Below are 27,704 nucleotides of genomic sequence, written 5' to 3'. Positions count from 1 at the left end.
TTGTAATTGTTTTATATTCCATTGAACTTGTTTTGCTAGGATCTTTATTAGCAAACGCTTAAATTTATATTTTGAATAGTTTTAAAAAAAAATAACTTTTTTTATTGTTTAAAAGTTTACTTTAAAATAATCGACGTACAAGTTTTTCAATATACTAATGTATTAGTATTAAAGTTTATAAAATCTAAAATTTATTCAAAATCTTGTCATAACCTTAAGATTATTTAATCCTGACTTTTACGCAGTGTTGTAAGTTGAAATGATAGCTTTGTTCAAAAAAGTATATAAAACAGCTAAATCCTGAATAAACTAATGAAAGTGATCATTTATATATAATTTTATACCAATTCTAACTACACAGGAACTAAAATACATTAGTTGTTCTTATAATTTATTTTAAACAATATCACTAAAAAAATTCTTTAGACGAGTTTTCACATTTTTAAACCTTTACATTTTACATATACGCCGATATATTACAACTTACCACAGACGTTTTCATTCATTGTTTTATGTCTTTTTTGCTTCTTTTATTCCGTTATATACTAGCTAAGATATGCCGAATTTAAGTAAATTTTGATTAGAAACAACTACTAAACAACATTTTTTTAAAATATATTTTTTGTATAAGTTATATTCTTAGGGTTGCTTTATGTTGGGAGATTATAAAAATGAAGTATCAATGGAAGGATTTTTACTCTCACCACTTCAACGATTATGTAGATACCCTCTACTTTTAAAGGTTTTTTTTCTGTAATAGTTTTGATTTTTTAGGTATTTTACTAAAATTTTAAAAGTTTAGTCTATTTTTAAAATATAAAGTTAAAGTTTAAATTGTTGAATAACAATAAGTATGACTTCAGTATTTGATATTGATATGTAATATATGTTAGTAGTTTAATAAATAATAAAAAGGTATATAATACTAGTCATTATATATACGATAAACTTTTTTTTTGTTTAAAACAAGATTGCCACTCAATCACATGTAGTTAGCTAAAAATTTATTATGAATGCTTGAAACTAGTACTTTATTAAAATTTTTTTTATGTATCATCGTTAATGTGTACCTTCTGTTTTACAGCTCTAAATTTGTCCGAGGAACTGTTTTGTAGCAAAATCACGTAACTAAAAAAAAAAATTAAAGTAATCATATCTGCTTACATAACTTGAAATTACATGTAATTAAAAGCTTAAGTTAATTGAATTTGTAATATTTTTTGAATTTAAAAAAGCTTAAACTTAAGCTCTATTGAGATTTAATGATAACCTGTCAATTTTTTTCTTAAAAATTATTATTTCTTAAAGACCTGAGACAAATAAGCTCTTAGGTCAGGGTTTCCCAAAGTGATCAGTATGCAAAATAGTTTAACTTTGAGAAACCCTGTCTTAGCCTAACATGCATTTTTAGCCTTAACTATACTCAGACTTGTTTTTTATAAAAAACAAGCCATCTTTCTAACACAACATAGTTGTTAAGAAGCGCTTAAGGAGTTCATTTAGATTCTACAAATGTTTTATAAATTTAAACGGGTAGATATTAAAATAAATTTTAAAAACATTATACAATTAAGGGTACTTTAAATAATAAGTTTAAAAATGTCTTTTATTTAGCAAAACAAATTTTATTTGAAAAAACATTGAAATTTGATTGATAATACCTTTAAAATCTAACAAAATGGTTGATCATGCCAATTCGACCACAAGTTTCGGTAGACTGAGACCGGTTTCGTCCTTATTAGGACTCATCAGTCAATCACAACCGAAAAACTTGCAGTCGTCAATCTACAAAGGGTTTATCATGCTTTTACATGAAGCAACCATTTGGTGGCAATGATCAGTGACGTCAGCATTGTCTTTGCCGTGCAACGTTTCAAACATTGTCCACTAGGCAAGACATCTGGTACGCTCGTTTTAGTAGGAACAACAAAAAACATTGGCGAGAGTCAGCAGAGCAGAAGCCTGGACTTTCGTTTGCTGTGAGACAAGCTCAAGTTTAACAAAATAATTGATTATGCCAATTCGATCATCAGATCACAAGCTGATGATCGAATTGGCATGATCAACCATTTTGTTAAACTTGAGCTTGTCTCACGGCAAACGAAAGTCCAGGCTTCTGCTCTGCTGACTCTCGCCGATGTTTTTTGTTGACCTTTAAAATCGTTAATAAATGTTAAATTTTTTTTTTACCTTTGAAAGTATTTAAAGTCACTAATTTATATGTGAAAATGTTTTTAATTGAGTAAATTTTATGAAGGCAATCTCTCAACGGGGTTATCAGGTATCAGTAATATTTTTTTTGTTTATTTGATATAATTTTTCAACTAATACTTTTTGGTCAACTAAATACTTTTGCTTTGACAAAAGTGATCACGCATCGTTGCGTCATCAAGCTAAAATATTTGTTCGACCATTGTTTATTATTTTAGTGTCTAAGCTATACAAATATTTTTATTTAAAATGAAAAATTTAAGCAGTGATTTAGAGTATCTCAAACAGTTGATTAAAACTTTATTAAAGTACTTAAACGTTTGAAAAGCAACTCATATGTTTTGAAACGTTTAGTATTTACTACTCTTAAAATAGTCACTTAAATTTGAACAGTTTCATATCTTAGTTTTGAAATGATTTTGTGAAAATAAGAAGATTGTATGTTATCCAAAAATAAATTTGAAGTGTCATTGTAATAAAATAAATTTTTATATACTTAGTGTTTTTTATATATGTTTTCCCTAGTTATGCTTTTTGAATAAAGTTTTAAAAATGTTATACATATAAAATGATTTTGTTAATTCGTTGTTTCTCAGTTTTTTTTCAATATCCTATAGAAGAAATATCAAACTAAGTTACTGTATAAGTTATATGTTGTGTATTAAATTAGTTTTACATATTATTGAAATATTTTTAAAATTAAGTAGTTTAATCATGTAATTATATTGAAATAAAAATTCTAATTATTTAAATATCTAGAATTTATGTAGTTTATACCGTTGAGTAAAATACTTGGTCATTTATTATAATTATTTTATCATTATGTTATTTAAAAAAATGTATTTCAAACTAAACCAAAAAGTTCTGAAAATTTCTGAACAAAATAAACAGAATTAAAGATTTGATAGACAGTTTAATACAGGAGTTAGTCAAACATACACCATTGGATCATCCAGACCACAAACCTATCAAGGAAGCTCACCTACGTATGAAAGATGTTTGCACTGGAGTTAACGAGGCTAGACGTCAGCTTGAACATCTAGAAAAACTTGAAGATCTTCAGAATTCAATTTCTAATTGGGAAGTTAGTAATTTAGATATTTTCTCTGTTTTTGAAAGCGATTTTTCTAATTATTAATTTAAGCGTTAATTTTAAGTTTAATTTTCCTTTACTAAAGTAAAAATCATTTATAGTAAACCATATATCCAATCTCTATGAAGAAACTTTAATTTGTCGTTTCCCACAATGCAACTTAAAGTTATAATGTTATTGTAGAAAAAATACTTGTATATATACAGTAAAAAAGAATGTGGTAAATTTTATTTATTTTAGGGTCTATAATTAATAATTACTAACTGTTTGTGTTTTTTAAATGCTTATCTTATAAATTTTTTGTTTAAAATAATATATTTATACTGATTGCTAAAGCTGATAAAACAAATGTAACCGGCGAGCAATTTTTACTGATAAAATTGGCCCACGACTTACAAAAGGCTTCTTACCCTTGTCTTAACAGTAAGGCATTAGTATTGATTTTTACAGTTTACTACTATCTACACAAAAATATATAATATAAGCAACAACTAGGTTTTGTTTTATTTATTATTATTATTTTTCTTTTTATTAATTATATTTTGAAAAACTAAATTATAACTATATTTTGAAACCAACATACAAAACAACACGAAGATATTAATTTTTTGAGTTGGTTTTTCTAGATTTCAAGTTAATTTGTTTATGCTTTCAAAGTTATACATAAATATTTAATTGTTTAAATTTTGCAAATTTAAGAAACGCGTTTTTTTCAAGCTCATTATTTTTTACTCATAGTTCTTGTTATTTTTTTTTAAATTAATAACAATAAAAAGCTTACAAACAATTAGCACTTCTACCAAACGTCAACTAATATAAAAACTTATCCATTTGTATTTCGGAAAATATAAAATTTCTTTTGTCTTAAGTAATTTTAAATCATAAAAAAAATATCTGACATCTATAACTTTATCAAATAACAGTTGTTTAGACTTTTAGCTTTTGTCACAAGATTATAACTTGTTTTCGTTTTTATGTTTTAATTTTTTCTAGTATTAAATTATTGATAATCAAAAACTAATTTAATTATCTATGGCTTTTATACGGTTTTTAGAATTAACTATTTAATGCACTGACGAGCTTTTTGAGCGAAACTTAGTTTTCTAAATAAATTTTTAAGAAATAAAAACCAAATTTGTTTTATTTTAATGAAGTAAAAATTTTTAATTACTTTCTTACAACCAACCCTATAGTACTCATTAGTTTATAAATAAACTAATACTTCAAGTATAATAAAATAAGTATAACATATAAATATTTTTAAGGGATATATTTGTATATTTGATTAGTTGTAGTTAAGTGTTGTTCAGCTTAGCTTTCAAACGTTTTTCACAATTTAACTTAATTTTAAGAAAATGTTATAATATGAATAAGTATTTTTTCTAAAACTTTGTTAATTGAAAATTTAAGCAAAATAAGTGAATTAACTTAGCTAAAAGATTAAAACTATTTTCAAGACAAACGCTTGATCTTAACCAAGGTTTTGTTTTCTGTGCTTAAGTAAAACAAGAAAATAATGCTTTAACTTAATTAAATAGACAATAATTAATTTCATAACTTAGTAGTTATATTTTTACTTTAAGCTCTATACAGCTCGTATCTTAACAAAAATATTTCTTACATATTACTGTATATTTTTTTATACTATAAATTTAACTTTTATAGTTCATATATAAGCTTGTCATCTTCGCTAATTTTTTATTTATATAATATATCTAAGCTCTTTTATAACTCAAGTAATTAAAAGCAGTTTAAAACTTTGTTAAGTCTAAAGTGGTTATAATATTTTTTTTTAGATTTTTAAAAGTAAAGAACATATATCAGAAAATACACTTTAAGACTAAATTGAGATTTTCCGCGCAATTACAACAAATAAATAGTTTGAATTATTTGTGTTGAACGACAGCTGTGATTCCCAAATTGTTGTGACGTCATTTTGTGAGTATGATGTCATAGATTCAATAATAAACTCTTAGACTGCATACATTATACATAATCAGTTTCGTTCATTTTTAAGACTACTAATTTGCAGTTCTACAAGCGATATTAAAATTAACTTTTTAAGAAAAATACTTAAAATAACACGTTAAATTAAAAACGATGTATATAGAAAGTTATGTATTATTAAAAGTATTTTACATACTAATTTTGTATAATTATTTTGCAATGGTATACAGTTTGTATAGCTTAATCATGATAAAATTATAGACAGGTTTGTTTTTAATCTTTTAAATTAAAAAAAATCAGTAGCTACTACCAAATCAATATTTTAGGGGGCCCGTTTAACTGACACATGCACTCGCCTTATAAAACAAGGGTCTCTTGTAAAAATATCTGCTGGTCACATACAAGAAAGACAATTTTTTTTGTTAGATCATTTACTTCTTTATTGCTCAAAAAGATCAAATACTCTTAGGTATGTTTTATTTTTATATTTTTATATTACAGTTTTTTGCATGGTTACGTGACTATTCAAACTAAAAAATTCAAATTCTGCAGATAAAACTCTTTTACAAAATTTTACCGACCAAATTTCAAAAAATAATTTATGTTAAAAAAACGGTTTGTTTATTTAAAAAAAAAATTATAGTGATAAAGGAAAAATTAAAAAAGTAGTTATCTAAAAAGAGAAGATTTGTAACTACTAAAAATTGCCATATTTTAGTAAAATTTAAAACTTTTTTTATTAATATCTCAAAAATGTTTAAAATTTACAAAAAAAATATTTTTTTAAGGTCAAAACTCTACATAATAAGATTATAAGTGTAAAAAAGAGTTAAGAAAGTTTGTTAATTGAGAAAATCAACAATAGCTAAGAATTGTTAAAATTTATTATTTGGAATTCGAATAGTCGTGCACCCCTTTTGCACGTACTTTAAATATTTTTATAATATTTTTTTTTATCTTACTTTTATAATAAGTTTTAAGCCCTTGCTATCAAAAGTATAATAATAGCTTCTCTATTATTTAACTAAGCTAACTAAATTTTTAACTACTCCAATATTATCATTGATAGTCTGATTTTAACGTTTTGATTGAAAACTTAATAAGTTACGTTTTGAATCGATATATAATCAATCTAAATATATTTTCATAAGGGTTCCACTCACTTAGGATGCTCAGGCTAATCTAGATTAATTTGAATTTTTAGAAAAGCTCAGGCCAGCTAAAAACATTTGAGTTTTTTAAATTTCGATTTGCTACTGGCTCTTTATTATAAATTTTATTAAATCAGGGTAGTGAGAATATTTTTTATGTTTTAAAGAAATTATCTCAATTACCTTAAAAATTTATTATTAATTTTTTTATTAAACTAATTTCTATCATCAAGTTTTCAATTTTACTGAATTAGGGAAGTCATAACCACTTTATTTTGTCTTATATAGTAACCCTTATAACTAAATTACCAGTTACATATTGTTATTGGTTAAAATCAAAAATACTTTTTAAAGTTTGAGAAATTAAAGTTTGAGAGTTACATAGGTTTTTTTCTGAATGCGCAAACTAAAAGTGTGAAAAACTACTTATTAACCTAAAATTTATCTCCACTTACAGTTTTTAAGCAATGTGTAATCGTTTTCAGTCTTATCTTTATAAAATTGAGAATAATTCTATAAGAATTTATATTTCCTTTTGTAAATATATAATTTAGTTTAAAAATAAACAAACAGAAACACATTATTTCTTTTTTTGGCGCTCAAGCTTTTGTTCTGTTAATAAAAAAAATGTCTTGTAAATTATTTTAGATTTTTCAAGCAACTTTTACTGAACATGTAAAGTCTTTAGCTAAAAAAAAGAAAGATCTTTAGTGAATTTTAAATTTACAAAAAAAATTAAGATGAAAAAATTGCGTTACATAGTTTGTATCGGATTTTTGTTACGAAAAAGACTATACCTCAAAAGTTAATTGAAGTATTTTTACTCTATAAAAAATGACTTCTCTCTCAAACTTAAAATTTTCAATGAAGAGCCAAAGTTAACATGTGCAAAAAAAAAAAAAAATTGGGCACCCCATTGCCCTAAAAACTCAATTTAAATATCTTACTAAGCTATGAACTTTTTTAAAACTTGATTTTTTAAAAAACTGTTCAGGCTCATAAGCCAAAAACTAGAGCTTTTCCAACTATCGTTTTAGTGGATTAGGCTGTTTTAATTTTACAGTGTGGTATTTTAAGAACGCTGATTTATTTCAAGAACGCAAAATAACTACATTTTATAGTGCTATATAAAAATTAATGAAATGCTATACAAAACTTTAATTTCAGACGCTTAATTTTATTTTGTTGGCATGTGCTTTAAAAAATTGAGTTGATCAAAAAAACTTGATTTAAACTAGTTATTGTTTTGAAATGTTTTTGCTTGCCAATTTAAAATCAGCAAATGACTGTAACTAGACTTATTACTATAAAATGTCATAACAGTCCCTACTTTGTGTTAGTTATATCTAAAAAGGTTAAACATTATTATATCAAAAGTTTATACTAGTGATCTACTAGTTCCACAAAATTAGAATCAGGATTTTTTCAAAATGAATTTTAAAGGGATCCGGATTTCGTTTTCAGATCAAGATTTGGCCAAATCCAGTTAATTTAAATTATTCAAAACTTTCAATGTGTTAAACTACACATAGATTTTTAATTCTTTTATAATTCAACTCTCTAGTCGATTGGCAGTAACTATTGATCGTTGCAAATATTTTGGTCCCTTCTTTTTTTGGATAACATAATATGCCAAAACTAGTAGCCACCGGATACACAAAACTAGATTCCATTTAAAAAAATAGGATCTGGCCCAATCTGAGTTTAGTGAAAAAAGGGTTGGTTGTTGTAGATCACTAGTTTAAATTTTTTAAATGTTTATGAATTTTTCAAGTAAAAGTTTTATGACAAAATATATTTATGATATTCATAGTAAATATCACTATTTTTAAGTATTCAGGTTGGTTTCAAAAACAAAGTAAATATATTTTTAGGTTAAAAGATTAATTTAAAATACTGATTGTTAATTAAAAAGAGTGATTATTAGATTGAAGTTTTTTTTTAATGAAAACTTTAAGCTATATATATTTAGAAACAAAATTTTTATTAGGATTTACTGTTTGTGATTTAAAGATCTATTCCAAAAAATCTATCATGTTATTCAAGTTTTACGTATTTTACAATAAGTGTTTATGAAAAAACTGCAATTTTAGTTGCTACAAATTTAAAAAAATAAAAGTTCTGAATATTGCTGTTTTCATTAGTTTAGTAAAAGTTTCAAGGTCAGTTTTGACTAGTATTTTGATATATACTTAAATTAATAAGATTTAAATGTAGAAAAGTACTTAAATGTTCAAAATAATAGTTGTAATCTATGTTTTTGTTCAACTTCAATTATTTAATAGTATTTTTTACATATAAAACTACTTGATGTGTCAAGTTGATTTCTATATAATTTTTTTCACAAATAAATAAATTTATTAAAGACTATACATATAATACATACTACATACATATAATTATATACATATAATCACTATTACTATTTACTACATATAATCATTATAAATAAAACGGCGATGAGAATATTCAGAACATTATTTTGTGTTTGGTGGAATTTTGCAACCTAGAAAATAAGAATCATAAAAAAATAAATACAAAAAATTGTTTAGCTAGACTGTTAAATTTTTATTTGTAAAACTTTATAACATAAATTTGTTTTAAAAATGTCATGACTTTAAAAAAATATAGAAATAATAAATTGCATATGAAAATAGCAGTTTTATTCAAAAGTTTGTTAGAAATTCAAGTGTATTTGTAAATAGAACTTTTGTGATTTCAACTTATTTATTCTATTTATTTTAAAATTCGAATGCCACAAACTCACTTATAATTTTTTTATGTTTATTTGCATTTTGCTTTGCTGCATGCTTCAGGAGGAAAAGATCGCGCAAAAAGACCAATTCAACCTCTTCAAACCAAACACCTTCCAAAACGCCCACCAAAAACAGGTTGAACGGTCAGCAGGACAGCGGAAAAATAAGTAATACTGGCACCATTCAAAGAAAGAAGCTTAAAAGGAAAAAGTCTTCGATGGAGCAGCAAAAGAAGTGGGTTTTCAAAGGAAGAATTTCTACTGAGATTATGGAAATTGAAAATCTTGAAGATGGTACTGGTAATGAAATAATTTTACTATGTCTAACTTTATGTTGTATAAAAACATTTTTAGCACGCATATTATATGTATATGATAGTGAAAACACCACGACAAAATAACATTTTTAATAATTTTTAAAGCTTTTTTCGTTGTAGGTGATACTTCAAGTGGCGGTTACACAGTAAAATACGGGTGGAAAGTGCACAATGCTGCTAAGAATAAATGGTTTGTGCTAATCGCCAAAGATCAAAAAGAAAAAGACGACTGGCTTTCTGAATTTTTTGAGGAAAGAGAAAAAAGAAAAAGTTGGTTATTTTTCTTACAACAGTTAAAAAAAAATACAACTGTTTTAAAAAGACTGACGTGGTTAAATTGAATTCCATCCTTCCGTCTAGCTTTGTTAAAACATTTTAATTTTGACTTTTTGTCTGAATATTTTTAACTTTTTGAAGTTCTAAATTAGTTTGTTTGACTATAAAGAAAACTCTTTCAAGTTTATAGATTTAATACACAAACACTGTAGCTTGTTTAACTACTTTACATATTATGAATTTGAGTTGATGAGTTTTACTTACTTTGAACTAATATAAAAAACTAAGCTCATTCTGTTAATAGCTGTTTTATTTAATTTGAAAATATATAAATATACAGATTACAATGGTATAATTTTTTATTATTACTTTTATAACACAAATGTTCAAATTTTTTAAAGCTTTAAATTAGTAAGCTGTTTACAGGGTGGTCAGAAAGCCTGAAAAAAATAGGAATTTAATTTTTTAGCTTTATGTCATCTATGCGTTATACATTTTAGGCTTTGTTGTTTGGCTGATTGTATGGCTTTTTCTTTAATATATCAACATAAAAGCTTTTGAACAATCATATCAGAAGAACTTTGTAGAAATTGATTCAAAGTAATAGTACAGGTTGCAATAGAACAAAACAAAGATTAAATAATAGTAATACTGTGTTGTTTAATTTAAATCTATCAAAAAACGCCTATTTTATCTTAAGATTAATTTACACTTAAAAAAGGTCAAAGAAGGTGTACTGTCAAAAACCTGGAAAAAATTTGCCAAAAAAATTAGCCACCCTGTGATTAAGGCTTAGTTAATTTATAATAACTTTATTCTGCTTTCGATTCAGAGGAAATTCAGAAAGATTAAGTTTTGTTCAAATAGCTTTTTTTAAGTGTACTTTATTCGTTGTATAATTCAGAAATAAACAATTCTTTTTATAAAAAACTCAAAATTTGCAATCATGTATTAATTAATATGATAATTTTTAGACAAATAGATATTTATAGGTATTTTTAGAGTACTTTGAGTTTTGGGTGTTTTCCGCTCTTATGACTTCATCACTGTAAAAAAATTTATATAAGTACTTACTAAAAGTATTCTTGACCTATAACATTTCCGAAAGGTCGAGTTTTTTTATAAGCACCTTACTGAATATGTATAAAATAATGATAGTTATACCTCACAACATTTTTCGTATATATTAAAAAAGTCTGAGTACACTTTAAGAAATGTTGGTTTAGAAAATCTGTTACAAGATATTTTTGTTTGAATCTACAAACATGATGATGAAAAACTAGTTCAAATATTAACCGTTGTGATTTTTAGCAGAAATATAATGTATAGTCCTATTTACAGACAGGTAATATAGATAAATCACAATGTAGCCTGAGTGTATAAAAAATTTTGTGTTATCTGAATGATCATATAAAATAGACACTGGCGCTACATTGTTGATAAATTCTATCTACACTCATGTTTGTATGCTGGAAAGTTTTGTAGTAAGACTAATATATATCATTATCTTATACAGGCAATATGCCAGCTGATAAGCGTGAACCAATAGATGTAATGCACAGCCGTGGAAAAAAGATTTACTTTCGTGCTGTACAATCAGGAACAATCAAAGACAATAAATCGAAACTCAAAACATATAAAAAATCTGTCTCCGGAAGGTTATTTATTTTAATTTTGATCAAAAGGATTATTAGAAATTTCATGTAAAAACAAATAAATTAATTTTTTTTTAATTTAAGTTGCTAAGGTTGCCCGCAGTTACCTTATACAATAACTACTAGTATTTTTTAATTTGATAAAATACATTAACAATTTTTAGAATGGTCTTTAGTTAGAAGTTAGGTGTTTGATTTTTTTTTATAATTTGTATATAAACAACATGATCAGATCTTTAAATAACTAAGAAGGCATAAAGGAACCTAACTTATAAAGTTAAGTTTTTATTGTTTATTGTAATGCTCTATCCAAAATTTATTTTCAAAATAAACACAACAGTGATTTTGTTGAGTTTTTGAAGACTATTAAAGAAGTAGAAACAGATGAATTGGCCATTATGCTGGGACAAGCTTTACTAGATTGCGGTATTATTCATCATGGTATGTTGTTACTTGTTATTTTTTATAATATTTACTGTTAACTTTAATTAATTAAAAACGTTCTATCTGATGCTTAAATTAGACTGGATAGATATAAGTATGTATCTTAAAGTAAACAAATATTAGAAATTCTAAATCAAGAAATTATTTTTTAACTTTATTGTACAATATATTAAACACATAATGTTTAATACAAACATTTTCATTAACTTTTTTTCTTTCAAGCAGGGTTATTAAACACTAAGAATAGCGCGGGTACATGACTGTTTAAATTATGACAATTTAAATTCTTAACAAAAATTTTAAAGGGCCACGTCTAAAAGTGTTTTGAATTTGATAAAAACAAAACATGCTCATGCAGGACATATTAATGAAATTATGGTACAGAAAAATTAAATCGAAAATTAAAAGAGATTTTTCATAACTATTTTTTTTTGCCATACCTCAAAATAATTTTTGAATTAAAAATAAAAAGTTCTTGTAATTCCTTAAGATTACAAATATATATATATATATATATATCTATACTAAAAGAGATAATTCACAATAACTAAGAATTATTAGAATTTGAATTGTCGGAATTTGAAATGTCAAAATTTGAAAAGTCGTCCACCACTATAACTCAGACTAGTTTGAAGCTTTCTAAAAACTCAGCTGACTCCGGCTAGTTTGGATAGTTGACAAAATTTATCTCATTAAATCCTTATACCATTTTTTTTTATATATTGAAGCTTGATTATCAGTATTTATTCATTTTTTAGCTTATTTTAATTAATTTTCAATTTTGTCATAAACCCAGGCTAGTTTTAAGTTGTTCAGGCTAGCTTTTTGTCTAAAGGAGTGGCAACCCTGATCATAGTTTTAGAAGTTAAATTGAAATGTTGTTATTTTTTTAAAACTTAACTTACGTAACGCAACTAAGTTAAAAGAAAATTCATAAAAAGCTAGTTTTCATCTTATTTTCCAACAGTTAACGACAAATGCCACTTTAAAAACGATTCCACACTATACCGATTCAGGTATGACGACGGAACCTACAAGAAACGAGGCGAGGCACAAGAACGTGTAGCAAAAGGAATACAGCTATACTATAGAATGCATAGCTTGTTTGAACCTGTTATAAAGTTTGTTAATTTTTTTCTAGCTAGTTAAGCAATTAAGTTTCAAAATATTAATTTAAACAAGAAGTTATAGTAAGAAATTAGGGTTTTTTTAATGAAGATGTGTGAAGAGTATTCTTTTAACACAAAAGGTCTCGACAATAATTTTTTTGGAGACAATACTAATAATGATTTTATTTACAAAAAGACAACGACGTTTCACTCAAAATTGGAATCTTCAGGTCTGAAAAGTAAAAATAAATGATAACGATGGATAACGCAATAAAAAGTGTAAAAAAATAAATTTTTAACAAATTTATAAAAATCAATAAGCTGATTTAATATTATTGTTTAAGTAAACAAAAATTAAAAATTATCAATAATCAAAGTTTTTTATACTTACAAATATCAATATGTTGTATATAGTTTTAGATATTTATAGCAAAAATAGCTTTAAGCAACACAAATAGAAAATGGCATTTAAGAAATAAAAGTACGGTAAAAAGTTTTAAGCAAAAATAAAAAAATAAAAATGCCTCGAAGTTTTAAAATATAATTTTCTAAAGTGCGGGCAGGTGTAAAAAAGTTCTTGTTTTTTATTTAAGTAGCGTTTTTTTAAATAAAAACAATAAAAAATATATCTATACTAAAAGAGATAATTCACAATAACTAAGAATTATTAAAGTTTGAATTGTCAAAATTTGAAATGTCAGAGTTTAAATAGTCGTTAACCCCTATAACTCAATAAACTATTTCTATATTTCAAAACGCAATTTAAATAAAAGACAAGAATTTTTTTACACCTGCCTTATTTTAGAAAATTATATTTTAAAACTTGATGTTTTTTTCGTTTTTGCTAAACAATCTTTACCGTACTTTTATTTCTTAAATGCCATTTTCGATTGTTGTTGCTATAAGCTATTTTTTCTATAAGTATCTAAAACTATATACAACATAATAATATTTGTAAGTATAAAGAATTTTGATTATTTATTTTTGTTTACTTTAACAATAATGTTAAATTATCGTATTGATTTTTACAATTTTGATTATATTAATTGTTCTACACTTTTTATTGCGTTATCCATCGTCATTATTTATCTTTACTTTTCAGACCTGAAGATCCCAGATGATTGGGTGAAAGGTCGTTGTCTTTTTGTAAATAAAATCATTATTAGTTTTTTAAATGTGTCTTTTGAATTTTTTTTTTTAGTAGTAAATTTAAAAATAAAAGGACGTATTAATAATTAGGGTTAATTAATTGTTCTTAATGTTTAGACCGGAGTTCCCAAACTTTTTTCAAAAGGTCCCCTTTAGAGAATTAAAAAAACTATGGTCCCAGATTTCTCAAAAATCTACCATTAAAACTGTTTAAGACCTTTTTTTTTGCTCATCACCGTCAACTCCAGAAAATATTATGTAAGTTTCAAATTATGGCCTTATGGCTTGTTTTACGGCTTGTGGCCTCTTAAATTTCCTTTTTTTTTTCCATAGTATCTAGTATAAGTTTCAAAACTACCATTAAAATGCCTAAGTCTTTTTTTTTGCTCTTTATCATAAACTCCAGAATATCTAGTGTAAGTTTCAAGTTATGGCCTTGTGGCTCCCCCTTTTACATTGTCCACTAAATTTTCAATTTTTTTTTCCATTAGTATAAGTCTCAAAACTACCATTGAAACGCTTAGAACTTTTTTTTGCTCTTCATCATCAACCCCAAAATATCTTGTTTAAGATTCAGTTTATGACCTCATTGGCCCCTGTGGCCCCTTTAAGGCTCATTCGTCCTCCTTTGGCCCATTTGCTGCTCATGGATCCCTAAATTTCTATAATATCCCCCAAGGGGGCCACTGGGCCTAGTTTGGGAAACCCTGGTTTAGATATTGGTCTTCTCAATACTTTTATTAATAATGTAAAGAAATTAATCTACATATTTGATGAGTTTTTTTTTATGCTTTAGTTTATCTAGAGCAGGGTTTTCCAAACTTTTTATCAAAAAGTCCCCTCAACAAAAATTAAAAAAGCTATGCCCCCCTCCAACAATTTTACTCAAAAAACTACCATTAAAAACACCTAACACCTTTTTTCTTTCTCTCTTTATCCTTAATATCTACTGTAAGTTTCAAATTATGAACTCATGGCCCATCTGTGGCCCCTTTGCAGCTCATATTGCTCCTCATGGCCCTCAAATTTCTGTTATGGCCCCCAAGGAGGCCACTTGGCCCACTTTGGGAAACCGTGATCTAGAGCGATGTAGAGTTAAATTGCTCATTGTAGCGTATTAACATTCTATAGTTCGTTCATTTTTAAAAACTAAATAAACTTAGCAAATTAAATAAGGAGTAAGTCTTAAAAAGTGTTTTTCGAATCGCAACTAACTTAGATAAATATTTAAACTATATCGGTTAAATGAATGGTAAATATACTGTAAATTAAAAAACATTTTTAGAGAAAAAGTTACCCATCTTATGTCATCCTATAAGCAAGTTATTGAAAGTAGGAGGTTTATAGACTGGCTGATTGAAAACAATGATTGCAGAGGAAAAGTAGAAGCCATTGAACTTGGTGCTGCCTTGTGCGAACTTGGTATACTTCATCATGGTGAGTCGTCTATTAGATAAGATTAAAAATGTAATTTTTTAAAGTACTTGGTTATTAGTTAAAATACTTGCACATTATTTTTAGCTCTCGTTAAAAACGTATTTAATAAAAAGTTAAAAACAAGTTTGTTTTACTTGGTGTTTATAAATTTTTTCTTGAATATATTTTTATAAGGTAATTCAATGTAGTCTAAAAAGTTACTCTGCTTATGTTTTCTTAATCTTCTTTATTTGAATAAAAAAATAAAAAATAAGAAATATAATTTAAGACTGTAAACAACTATAAATATATTTTTTGACCTTAATGCAATGTAACTGAGCAATTTAAATTAATAGGTTTATATTATAGTATAGGTTGTTTGCTTTTAAACACACTTGTATTACGTTGTATATATTTTAGAATCAGTACATTTGTACTCAATCATTTTAAGTCAAAATTAGACGTTTATTTAGTTGTAAAACAAGTTGTTATTTAAAAGGAATTAACGTTGTTTCAAGAAAAAAACCATACAAGTTTTTTTTAAGTAGGGTTTATTAAACTTTTGATTAAGTTTCTTTTATTAGACGTTAAATTGTGCTCTTTAATTTACGCATTTTAGAAAAATACAATCTATGTGTAGTTAAATACTATACAAGTTTATTTTTATTTTTTTTCTATTTTAAAGTTGTTTTTAATTAAAAGCATATACCTAAAATAAAAAAAAATATTTGCTAACTTTAGGTTATTAAGTATTATTGAGTTAATAATTTTTTTAAACTGGTGATTTTTTACTAATAAACACTGTAATTCATATTAACAATAAAAAAATTTTCGCTCTTTGTTTTCCTAATGTTTTGCAAATTAATATAAACTAAGGGTTTTAATTCTATACTATAGATAAAAGTTTTCATCCCCTAATTAAAACAATGAAGTTTAGTTTCGCAGTTTGTTTTCGATTTGAAATTTCAATAATTGAATTGTTCTATATTTTTTAATAGTTTCCTTCATTGTCTCCGATCGAAAGTATTCAAAAAAAGTGAACAATCAAGTCAAGCTTACTAAAAAATAAGCACATTTTATTTTAAATTCATCATTTAGAATTAAGTTAGCTAAACATTAATGTTTATTTTAGATAGCAAATAAACTGACGGTGTAATTCAAAACTATAGTCATGTAAAACATAGTTGGTGTAGTTTGATGAACTTAGAGTTTATCTACAAAATATATGCTTACAAATTTTATGATATAAGTAGTAACATTTGCTGCAATCCCAATTTCCTTTTGTTTTCACGTTAGTTATTATTTTAGCAAAAAGCAACTACAAAACTGCTGAGACGATTACTTATGACAGTAGAAATTGCAAGGCAATTAAAAAAGGTTTTGTTTCCACGTATTTGTGTGATTCTTGTGTGCGTTTTAGTCACCTAACTAAATTAACTACCTTTTGGTAAAATATGTACAATAAGTATTTTGATCATTTTTTTTCGTAATTAAAAAAATTAAACAGATAGTTATAAATTTAAAAAATATTGTTTTGTTGTATATATCTTATAGGTTTTTATATAGAGCAGTGTTTCCAAAAATGTATACCTATGCAAAGAAGTCTGCCTAAAAACTGTTAACAGTGCACAGAAATTTCGATAAGTAGTTAAAGTATTTGAGTAGTTATACATTGTCTTATCTTATTATGTCATTATAAAAAAGTGTTTTTCTTACATATCAACAAATACTAATGTGTTGTGTACTATCAAACACAACTAAACCATGGTAATAGTTTTAGTTTTTGTGTTGTAAGAGTTTTTAGTAAAACAAGTTTTTTTTTCTTTACTGGTCTTTTGTGCACAGCTGTTAAAAAGTTTGGTACACTTGGTATAGGGTGAATTAACTATGATATTTTGAGATAAATTCATAAAGTTGTTTAGATTTTTGTCTATGTATCAAAACTGTAATATAAAACAACGTAAGCTAAATATCTAAAAACAGTCCAAGTGTTTTTTGTTTGAATCATGCATGTAAAAATACTTTGATCATTATGACAGTTTTTAATACTTTAAAGTGTGATACTGTTTAAATTTTTAATTCTTAGTATAAATAAAATCATTTCACACATTGAAAAGCATTATAGCATTAATTTTATATATCTATTTGTATTACTAACACAAACTTTTAGTAAAAGATACCTGAAATAGCAGTGTAAAAACTCTTATGAAAAATATATAAGTATTTTTTCTAAAAAATACTTAATATTTACTTACAAGTCGTCTATACCATGTTATATTGATTTTTTGTACAATGGTGTATTTATATATATATATTAGAATTAGCTTCTAAGTTTATTTCATTTAAAGTTGATATATTACATTTTACTGTAAAAAATAATATACTGTAAAATGTAATATGATACACATATATATATATATATATATAAAGTTTATTTTGTGTATGTTATTTCTATATATATATATATAATTTATTGAAATGGCGATTTTAAAAATTCTGGTACATATGTTTCATAAAGCTTTAATTTTTCATAAAGCTTTAATCATCAGCCAGTTAAATTCAAAATAAAAAGCAAAATTAAAGCTTTATGAAACATATGTACCAGAATTTTTAAAATCGCCATTTCAATAAATTATTTAAAAGCCCTTCAAGTGGGCTCAGTAGAAGGTGTTTAAGTTTGAACATTAACCTTATTTTATATATATAATGAAGTATTTATATTTATTTTTACACACTATTAAGGGAGGTATGAAAAATATTCTTGGTAATTAATCTTTAACCTATTTGTTTTTTCTGTCGTGAATTTTTTCCAGTTGTTTTATTGCAATTTTTTTTATTAGTCTCTAATTTTCAGACAGAAAATATTCTATAGCTGACAATATTAATTTATATTCTTTTATTGTTATATATTCACGCTGTTTTCATCAGTAGTTACATAGCAATAAATATAAAGACACATTTTGAGATATTTAGTAAATAATCATAAAAAACTGACATAACTTACAAATAAAATAAATACTCAAAAAACTAATAACAAATGTATTAATTATGATTAAATTTAGTTAAATACCAAAATATAAACACAAAAATGCCTAAAAAACATTAAGGAAATAAAGCAACATTATAATATAATTTCTTTTGCCTACAAGGAGTAGGTTTTTTATTCACAGTATAGATATCCTCCATTTTAATTAAGTCAAAAATGTTACAACAACAGTTAAAGAAACAAGGAACATATACCTTTGTAAAAGGGATTGAGGTCGTCTGAGAAAGAAAAAGTAAATAAGTTTGTGATAGTTATTAATGTGGTAGAAATATCATCCATTGCTGAAAATTTAGTGAATAATCAAAGTTGTGCGGAAAAGTTTTATTTAGACAGACTCAAATAATTAATTGTAACATTTTTGACTTAGTTAAAATGGAGACTATCTGTAATTTAAAAAGAAAAAATATGCTTTGTAGGCAATAGGAATTTTATTATAGTGTTACTTTATTTAATTATTTTATTTTATATTTACATATTTCATTTAATTAAATTTGATCATAATTAATGTATTGTTTAGTTGTTTGATTAAGTAGTTTTGTTTGTAACTTAGATTTGTTTATTATGATTATTACTATATAAGTTAAAATTTGTCTTTATACTTATTGCTATGTAACTACTGACGAAAATAGCGTGAAAAGTATCTAGTTTTGTTGGATTGAGTGTCGATTTGTATACTTAAAAAAAATACATAATAACTGGGCTTCAAATGTTTGTACCGTTAAGTTTTATATGCTTTATTGAAAGTTATCAAAATATAAATAAGTTAAAGATGAGTTTATCCTACGTAGTAACTGAACAGTAAAGTAGTTTTATTTTTAAATACTCAAGGTTATACATTTTGTTAGTTCTATCTGAAACAAAACTTATACTTTCTGAACGTTTATACTTAAGTTTAATAAAAAGTTAGGTTAAGTTATATCAAACTAACAACTTAAACTTTTTTTATACTTTAAAGTTATAATTTACAGTAAAATTTTACAAATATGTTAAATATATAAAGTTTAATTAACATTATTCTGTATTAATATTAAATATTTTTATGTTGTTTAATTTATAATAGAGTTTCAGCTGCATGTTTTTTACAATTTATATACTTTAATACGAGAAACTTTTTTACTTGAAGCATGTCATGTTGTTTTAGCTACATTGTAATATACTAGCATAAAACATATAATTTTGCTAGTATAAAATGTTATTATTCTCAGTTGTAATAATATGCGAAGTTATTGTTTGAAACAATATTATTTTATAAAGTTAAGAAAGAAAAAGTAAATTATGAACCTCAAATGCAGCTTTGGACAAGTCAGATTTCAAGTACGATTCCTCATTGTTTAAGTTTCAAGCTGACGAAGAAGCTTCTGACCACAACAAGTTGCGTGATCTAGTTTCAAAGAAAACTTCTTCCAAACATGATTTTCGAATGATTAATCACTGCAAAACTAAAACCTTGTTAATTGTTAGTTAAAACAGAGCTTCACATTGTTTCTATGGATAAAATACTTTTTAAATTACATGTTTTAATTATTCTATAAAAAATATTTAATCTGTTCTTTATAAAATTAAATTAATTACATCGTAGTTCTTCTTCATTGAATTACTCTTTTAATAGGGTTAGATAAACACTAATTTTTTGGTTGTATGTAACTTTACTTATAACTAGCTTTAGTTGTTAAAATGTTTAGTTTTTCAGACCTTAAAATTAAGCACAATGTGTATTTATGGTACCTACAAAATATGTTATACCCTAAATATATGTTGCTCTACTTTATCACTATAAAACAAAATTTAAACAAAACGACATAATATCTAAAATAATATATATTTACTTTTTTAGTGTATAAACTTTTTGTTAAATTGCAATTTTTAACAGTTGAACGGTAAAGGATGTGAATCATGGGGTTTTGAAGCAAGATTTAGTGAGGGATCTGTATTAGTTCACAAGCTAACAGTTGCTGGCCAAGCTCAGGTTGGTTTTGATTGCAAACCTGTATTAATTTTAGACTGTTTTTTGACGTATTTTTTCATTTCTTAAACTTTTTTTTAAGCTCAAAATTTGTTAAATATGTTTAATTTATCAAATAATAACTATACCTTTGTAGATGTTTTTAGGGATGCTTTTCGATAAGATACACTAAAGTTTAGTTTTACTATAAATAAATGTTGTTTTTTTCTTTAGGCAGTATCCGTTATAAAAAAATAATTTCTTTTTATTTAACTACATTTTAAAATAAATACCAGTTTAAGCAAAGACAGATAATAGTACAAGTTATATTTGACAGTTTTTCGACATCGCTTGGTTTATGATTAAATTATTGATTAATTAGTATATAGACTTACGCATCAGACAAAAATACGTAGCATACAAACTATGCTGTAAAAATAAATTAAGCAATTAAACAAATAAATTAAAACTTAAGCTGAGTTAATTGTTAAAAACTAGAAACAAATATAAACACCAGAACTATTTGCGAACTACTTGCGAACTTAATTAAAAGTTCTTAGAGTATATATAATACCTGATTTAGATAATTGTTTGATTAGTTAATAACGTTTTAACATAATTGCTTATTACATATCTACTCATATTATAAGTTTTTGTATATACACAATCTTGTGACTTCTACAACATGTTAAAGTGTCGAAAACTGTCTCTATTAAATGTTGAAGTTATTTAAGATTAAGCTTAAAATTAAAAAAAAAGCTACGAATAGTAATAATCATCAGCACAAGATAAATTGAAGTATTTTTGATAATTAATGCATTATATATATATAATATGCATTATATATATATTATATAATTTTGATAATTTACTACTACACTTAATAAAAGTAGTATGACATTTTATCATGACATCACATTTAGTTATTCACGATATCACGCAATAAGCGATGCGGATATGACATCATGTATTCATTGACTTCGAAAGCGCTTGTTGAGTTCTTAAATTGTAATGTTTTATATTGCAACTTATTACTGATCATATTATAGATAAATATCAAAACAATTAATTGTTAAAATCGTTTTTTTTTATTAGAATAAAATTTAATTTAACAGAAATAAGTTTAACGCTATAGAAAGTAAAAGCATAAACTTTACAATAATCAAAGTTGGATCTTCAATGAAAGCTAAATTTATTAACTATAAATGAGTATTGATAGGATATAAATAAAAAGTTTAAATAACCTTTGAGATATAGTCATTCTTGTAATAAGCTTTTGATAAAAACGGATAGAATGCATTTTTCTATATAATTTTTCTCTAAAATTTGAAAGTTCACTAAAATAAATTTACTTTAAATATTTGAGCTAAAGACTTCAAATTTTCCGTAAACACTCCTTAAAAAGTTTGAAATAAATGAAATGAAATGTAATTTTTTTTTTTTTCATCGAAGTTTTATTAACAAATTCTAAGTACAAAATAATCTTTCACCGTGTAGGTCTCTTCAGTTGCAATTTGAATACTATTCAAGTATAATAAAAACAAAATTAAAAAACACAATTAAAACAATTGCGTTTTTAACGTAATACAAACTTTTTTTTCAAATTTGAAAGAAAATTGGGGTGAGTTTTTTACATATTTGTAAAAGATTTACTATAAAGTTTTATGAAGATAAATTTTCAGTGAAATAGCTGTTTTTTTTTTGTTTGCAAACTTCAAGTTTGAAAAAATACAACTAAAAGTTTTTAGTTGTTTTTGAAAAAGATAGAAAGTGTTGTGTATCTTTAAATAAATTTTAAGAGCATTGTAATTAAATTGATAAGGCATGATTTAGTATATCGTCATTCCTTTTATAAAATAGTACTTTTGTATAAAAGAAAAAGTATCAAAGTTAAAAAGTAAAAATTTTGTAAACCCTTTAATAAAATTAATACCTTCTTATTATTTAGTAGATATTTCTTCTTACAGAAAAATCGTGTTGTAAGCTGAGTTTTTACATTCTATATTTTAAATTTTTATTTTTAGATGCAAGGTATGGTAGTGAATCAAGAAATTCTTATGCTTAACAACTTCTCACTGGTTAATGTGACTGGCCAGATGAAACTTGAAGAAATTATTCGATATATAAGTAAAAATCATAAACTTCTATTAGTCACTTTAAAAGCTGAAGACGAACAGTTAGTTTAAACTATATATTTCTAAAGTAAGAGTGAAGTATTAAAAGTTTTAAAATAAATTTTATTTTACTTAATGAATTATTTCTATTGATGAACATCTTTAAAAATAATCATAAAACGCTAAGTTTATATAAAACCTAGTTTATGTGCATGGTTTTATTGGGTAGGTGTCAATAAAGCACGAAGAATCACTTTTGCACGGATTAAAACTTTTTTTAATAATTTTTATTTACTGCAACCGTTACCCTTAACCCTTACCCTTGGTCGGTAATTATTTTGTCTTAATAATTTTTTTATTGAGTTATATTTCTTAACTATCACTGTCACTCCTAACCCTTGGTCCATATTTTTTTTAAATAAAGTTATGTTACTCTTGTTCAAAATTGTCACTCGTGCAAAGTTGACCTTTTGTGCAAAAGTGAGCCCTTGTGCAAAATTGTCTTCGCGCATATTTGACCGTTCGTGCAAAAGTGTCTTCGCGCATATTTGACCCGTCCCCGGTTTTATTATATGTAGCTATATTTAAAAAAATAGTTAGTAAAACTATTTTTACTTACAGTTCTCATCCAACAGCTTTATCCTAAAAATATTTTATGTAACTTAATAAGTGTTGGCTCTTGACAACATACAGCCTGCTGGGCGCATATCCAGCCCGCCAAGAGATATTTTTAATATTAAAACTCCTGCAACTCAATAAAATTAAACCTGTTAAAAACATCAAATGTGCCATTAAATGTGGTTTAGTGCTCAACAGTGGCGTAGCGTGGTATTTTGGTCAGGGGGTGCGCAATTTTTTTCTTAAGAAATCCTCTAAATTAAAACTTTTGGGCTGCAAATTTTTCGGGTCAGTTTTCTCGTAAATTTAAAAAATTACTAAAAAACTATCTCCTATTTTATTTTTCAAGCAATCTTCTTCAAATTTTAGAAAATGTTCCTTAAATTACAAAAAAAAAAACGCTACTCATGAATTTAGATAATAATAATAAATAAAAATTAAAAAAAAAAAAAATTTCTTTCTTTTTCAAAAAAAACTATTTTTACTACAAATTTTTAAATTCACAAATAATGTTATTTGTTATTGTATAAATATTAAACTGTTAAAGTTTGAAGAAGATTGCTTAAAAAATGTAGGAGGAGATAGATTTTAAATAAACTAGCCTTTTTTCGCTGTTTTAGTCTTCCCTTCTCATAGGGAACCTATTATGCGGCCCGACTTTGACTGGTCATATCTCAAAAAATAATTTAAAATTTATAAAACAACAACAAGCATTTTAAAGCTTTAAGAAAATCTTTAAAATAAGATCAACTTCTAAAAAACATGGTTTACCCCCCACCCCCTATGGCCTTAAACTACAAATAAATAGTCAACTAAGTATAACAATTAATACCTCAAAACATTTTTCTCTGTGCAATTTCTAAATAATGTTCAATATCTATTTTATATCAACAACAAAGAATTGTATTAAACTCAAAATAATTCATCTTTTAGTTTGTTGCAGCTTTTTTATATTTTATATAAAAATTTTAAATCTTCAGTATTAAAATTGAAAGTTTTAAATTTTTTAAATTTTTTGTAGAAGAAATCTAAAGAGCTAGTTTTTTTTTTAACTCCTACATTTTTACCTATATTACAATATAAAACTGTTAAAATAAATCTTAACAAATGAAGAAAATCTGAAATATAAACAAAGATATAAATAAAATTTCATTCCACTTGAACTGCAGTCTTGAGTAATATCTGGTGTTGGTCTGCTATTTTCAATTCAAGCTTTTGAACTTCAGATAATTTTCCTATCTGACATATTTTTAGACTTGCAACATTCCATACATTATTACTTTGCATAATTTTTAAAATAATAATCTAAAATTAATGAAAACATGTTTACTTTTTCTTAAGTATTAAAAAACATATTTTACAAAAGAAAAAAAAACAAAAACAATTAACTTTGAAGATATCAGGATTGCCTTGCCACTCTTTGAGTCAAAATAACTGTCCTGAGTTAGTTTTAAAATGTCATGTGTCATCATAAGCATTTTAAATGCTTTTAAAGAATTTTTTTATTGTTTTTAAACTAATAGAAACTAGGCTTTATAACAAAGCTTTTAAAACCATTAAATCTACTCTGAGTAAAAAAAAAAAAATCTATATTAGTCAGCCTGAGATTAAAAATACTTAAAACATTCTAAGTTATCCTGATTTTTACTAAGTCATACTAAAGTTTTCCAAAACTTCATAAAATCCTGAGTTATCCTGAGTGTGTGGAAAGATTTTACTAAATGTTTCTGATACAAAACAAATTGTTTAAAAGATAAATTTTTTAAGGTCAAGTTTTTCAATGCTTTTAAGAATTCACAAGAAATATAACTTTTTACTTATCTTAAAATCAGTTTTTCTAAGATCTTTAGGGAATAGCATTTTTAAATACTACAAACAGTTGGTAGAAAGAATTTTTTTTAAATACCATTTAAAATTTGATTTAAAACTAAATAAATTAAAATTTAAAATTAATCAATTATGTCTTTTAGACTAAAAATTCATTGTAAAAATTCTGTTTTACAAGTTGCTATAAATTTATTCATGATGTGACTAAAGAAATTTTAAAATAACTTGCTGAAAAAATTGATTAATTTTCAGACTTTATGGCTGATAGAATAACAAATTTTGATTTGTTTGTTGTCTTAATAAAAAAAGAAATTACTTTTAACTAAAATTTTAGGTTTAAACAATTTAAACAATACTTTTTGTATAGTGAAATAAAAACTGTAATCACAGTATGAACTGTTTGTTTATTATTTGTTTTAATTTGTTTTTTCTGCTTTTTGTTATTTTTCTTTTAAATTATGTTTTAGTGTTTTTTATTCTTATTATCAATTTTTATTTTTATTTTATTAGCAGTTGTTTATTGCTATTTTTACTACAATTTGTTTATTCTTGAATCATTATCACTATAAAACAGGTTTAGCTTTATGGTTTGTTAACAAAATGTTAGCATTTGTCTATCTAAAAATATCTGTCATAAGGTTATACTACTGCGGTGCACTAACTAGTTGCGTACTGTTTGAGTCTAAATTCTTATGAAGTTAATGAAGTTATAAAATTTTTCCTTATGGAGTTTTTCATCAACATCGGTGCGCATTTGCAATTACGCACCGAATCAGTAAACTGGGTAATTTCCCTAACTTGTCACTAATTGGTATTCGAAATTTCGTTTTACTTTTCGAATACTAGAAAAAATAGTTGAAAAAAGGCAAATTAAGCAGAAGATATAAACAATAAAGGATAAAGATATTGCATTTTCTATTTATTTTTTTTTGGGTGGCACGCATGCGCCAGCGTCCCTCCCCATGCTACGCCCCTGGTGCTCAATAATATTTAAGTGATTATTTCACTTAAATTTTACTTTTAAGAGATTTTTAAAGTTTTACAAAACAATTTTTCAAAACCAAGAGACCCGATATGACTTTTTTTTACAAGTTCGGCCCGCAAAATATTTTTTATGGTAAATTTAGCTCAGTGACCTACAACTGAAAAAGAAATAAAAATATTTTTATTTAAGTTATGGCTAGAAAGCCGAGATTATAGCGCATTTAGAGCTTTACACAAAACTAACATTAAACAAAAAAAAGTTATTCCTGTGGGCGCGAGGCGATTTGATGGGTGTTTGCATAAAAAACATTTTTAAATTAACAAAAAAAACATTAAAAAACTTGTTAAACATAACACATAACAGAACTTTATTGTTTTTTTCATGAATATTTTAAAGCTTTATTTACAATTTCAATTAGTAGTTATGTCAAATCATTTTCAGTATTTTTTCAAATTTATATGCTTATAAAATGCTTATACTTTTTTCCATGTTTTTTTATTGGCACTCTAGTAAACTTTCAAAGTTTAAGGTACTTTGAGCATGAGCTGGGTAATTATATGTATATTTATATTTGAAATCTATAGAATTCTGGTCTTAGATTTAGTTAGATTTGAAGAAAATTGTTAAAACATTTAATGATTAAAACTGTTGTTTTTTTCATATTTTAGTCAGTTATAACTAATGTATTCTTTGAAAACATTGATATCAACTTTCAAAACAAAACACCTTATGAACTCATCTTTTAAATTTATATTGAATAGTTTTTGAAGAAAGTCTTATATTTTATTGTAAATTTATTTAACCTTATATTTAATATCTACTTGATATTTATAGCTCTAATAGCAAAAATTACAATGATATGAGTATAACTTGCCTCATTTTAATTTAAATAGAGCTTTGAATTAAAAAAAATTAAAACAAGCATAGAGCAAAAAAAAGTTAGATAGTTATTACTCTAAGCTTGTTTGTTTAATTTTATTTTAATAAGGTTTTTTTATAGTATATAAATATAATCTTGGTCTACATAAAAAATTTATGTTCAAAAAGATTTACTAGTGTTGATTTTATTCAAAGTTTAATATCCTATTTCCAGTTAAGCGCGATTTTTGCCCACCGACTAGAAAAGTTGCTCACCCCTATCTTAATACCTGAATCGTAAATATCTGGTCTATTTAACTTTATCCAAAATACTTTCCTTTGTAGCTTTTGTGATTTTCAAATACATGTTGTAAAAGCTTTATATTAAATATATAAATAATTAAATCAATACATTAAATCGTGTGAACAGCCATGTTAATGCTCGTGATTACATCAAATTTTGTTAGACTAAGTCTTGTTTGCTGACAATGTTTTAGCTTTTATAATAGAATTGCAGAAACAAAATTACAAGAAACACGTAAAAAGTTTTTTTTTGTAAATGATAATGCAAACGTTTAAAAATGTTAAGTTTTTATGGAAATTTGATGTTTGCATATAAGACTCAATAAATTAATAGAAGTAATAATAACTGTAATAGTTTTGTTTACTACTTTGTATTGGTTGGCAATAATTTTTGTACTAATATGTTGATTTATTTTAGTTAATGAATAAATTATGTCGCAGTGCCTCAAAATTAATTTTGTAATAAATTTTATAATTTCTAAATAAAC

General features: G+C 24.8%; 1 protein-coding gene across 6 annotated transcripts in view; it reads left to right on the top strand.

Moving 5' to 3' along the window:
• Positions 1-27,704, top strand: part of LOC145835067 (phosphatidylinositol 3,4,5-trisphosphate-dependent Rac exchanger 2 protein-like) — a 75,252-nt gene that overhangs the window by 23,466 nt on the left and 24,082 nt on the right. For 4 of the 6 annotated variants that reach the window (XM_082942612.1, XM_082942609.1, XM_082942610.1 and 1 more), the window contains 12 exons: positions 644-742; positions 3,134-3,295; positions 5,578-5,720; positions 9,219-9,457; positions 9,595-9,744; positions 11,267-11,408; positions 11,746-11,846; positions 12,817-12,970; positions 15,393-15,544; positions 19,862-20,025; positions 20,440-20,535; positions 22,536-22,687. In XM_082942612.1, the coding sequence (XP_082798738.1) occupies positions 644-742; positions 3,134-3,295; positions 5,578-5,720; positions 9,219-9,457; positions 9,595-9,744; positions 11,267-11,408; positions 11,746-11,846; positions 12,817-12,970; positions 15,393-15,544; positions 19,862-20,025; positions 20,440-20,535; positions 22,536-22,687 (1,754 nt within the window). The remainder of the gene's footprint in view (positions 1-643; positions 743-3,133; positions 3,296-5,577; positions 5,721-9,218; positions 9,458-9,594; positions 9,745-11,266; positions 11,409-11,745; positions 11,847-12,816; positions 12,971-15,392; positions 15,545-19,861; positions 20,026-20,439; positions 20,536-22,535; positions 22,688-27,704) is intronic. The other 2 variants (XM_082942611.1, XM_082942608.1) reach the window with 2 other exon arrangements.

This window comes from Thalia democratica, chromosome 4, assembly GCF_965202585.1.
Source record: "Thalia democratica chromosome 4, ktThaDemo2.hap1.1, whole genome shotgun sequence".
In the NCBI taxonomy this organism is placed as follows: Eukaryota; Metazoa; Chordata; class Thaliacea; order Salpida; family Salpidae; genus Thalia; species Thalia democratica.
The sequence above is the reverse complement of the archived record's forward strand: the minus strand, read 5'-3'. Positions and strand labels throughout refer to the sequence as shown.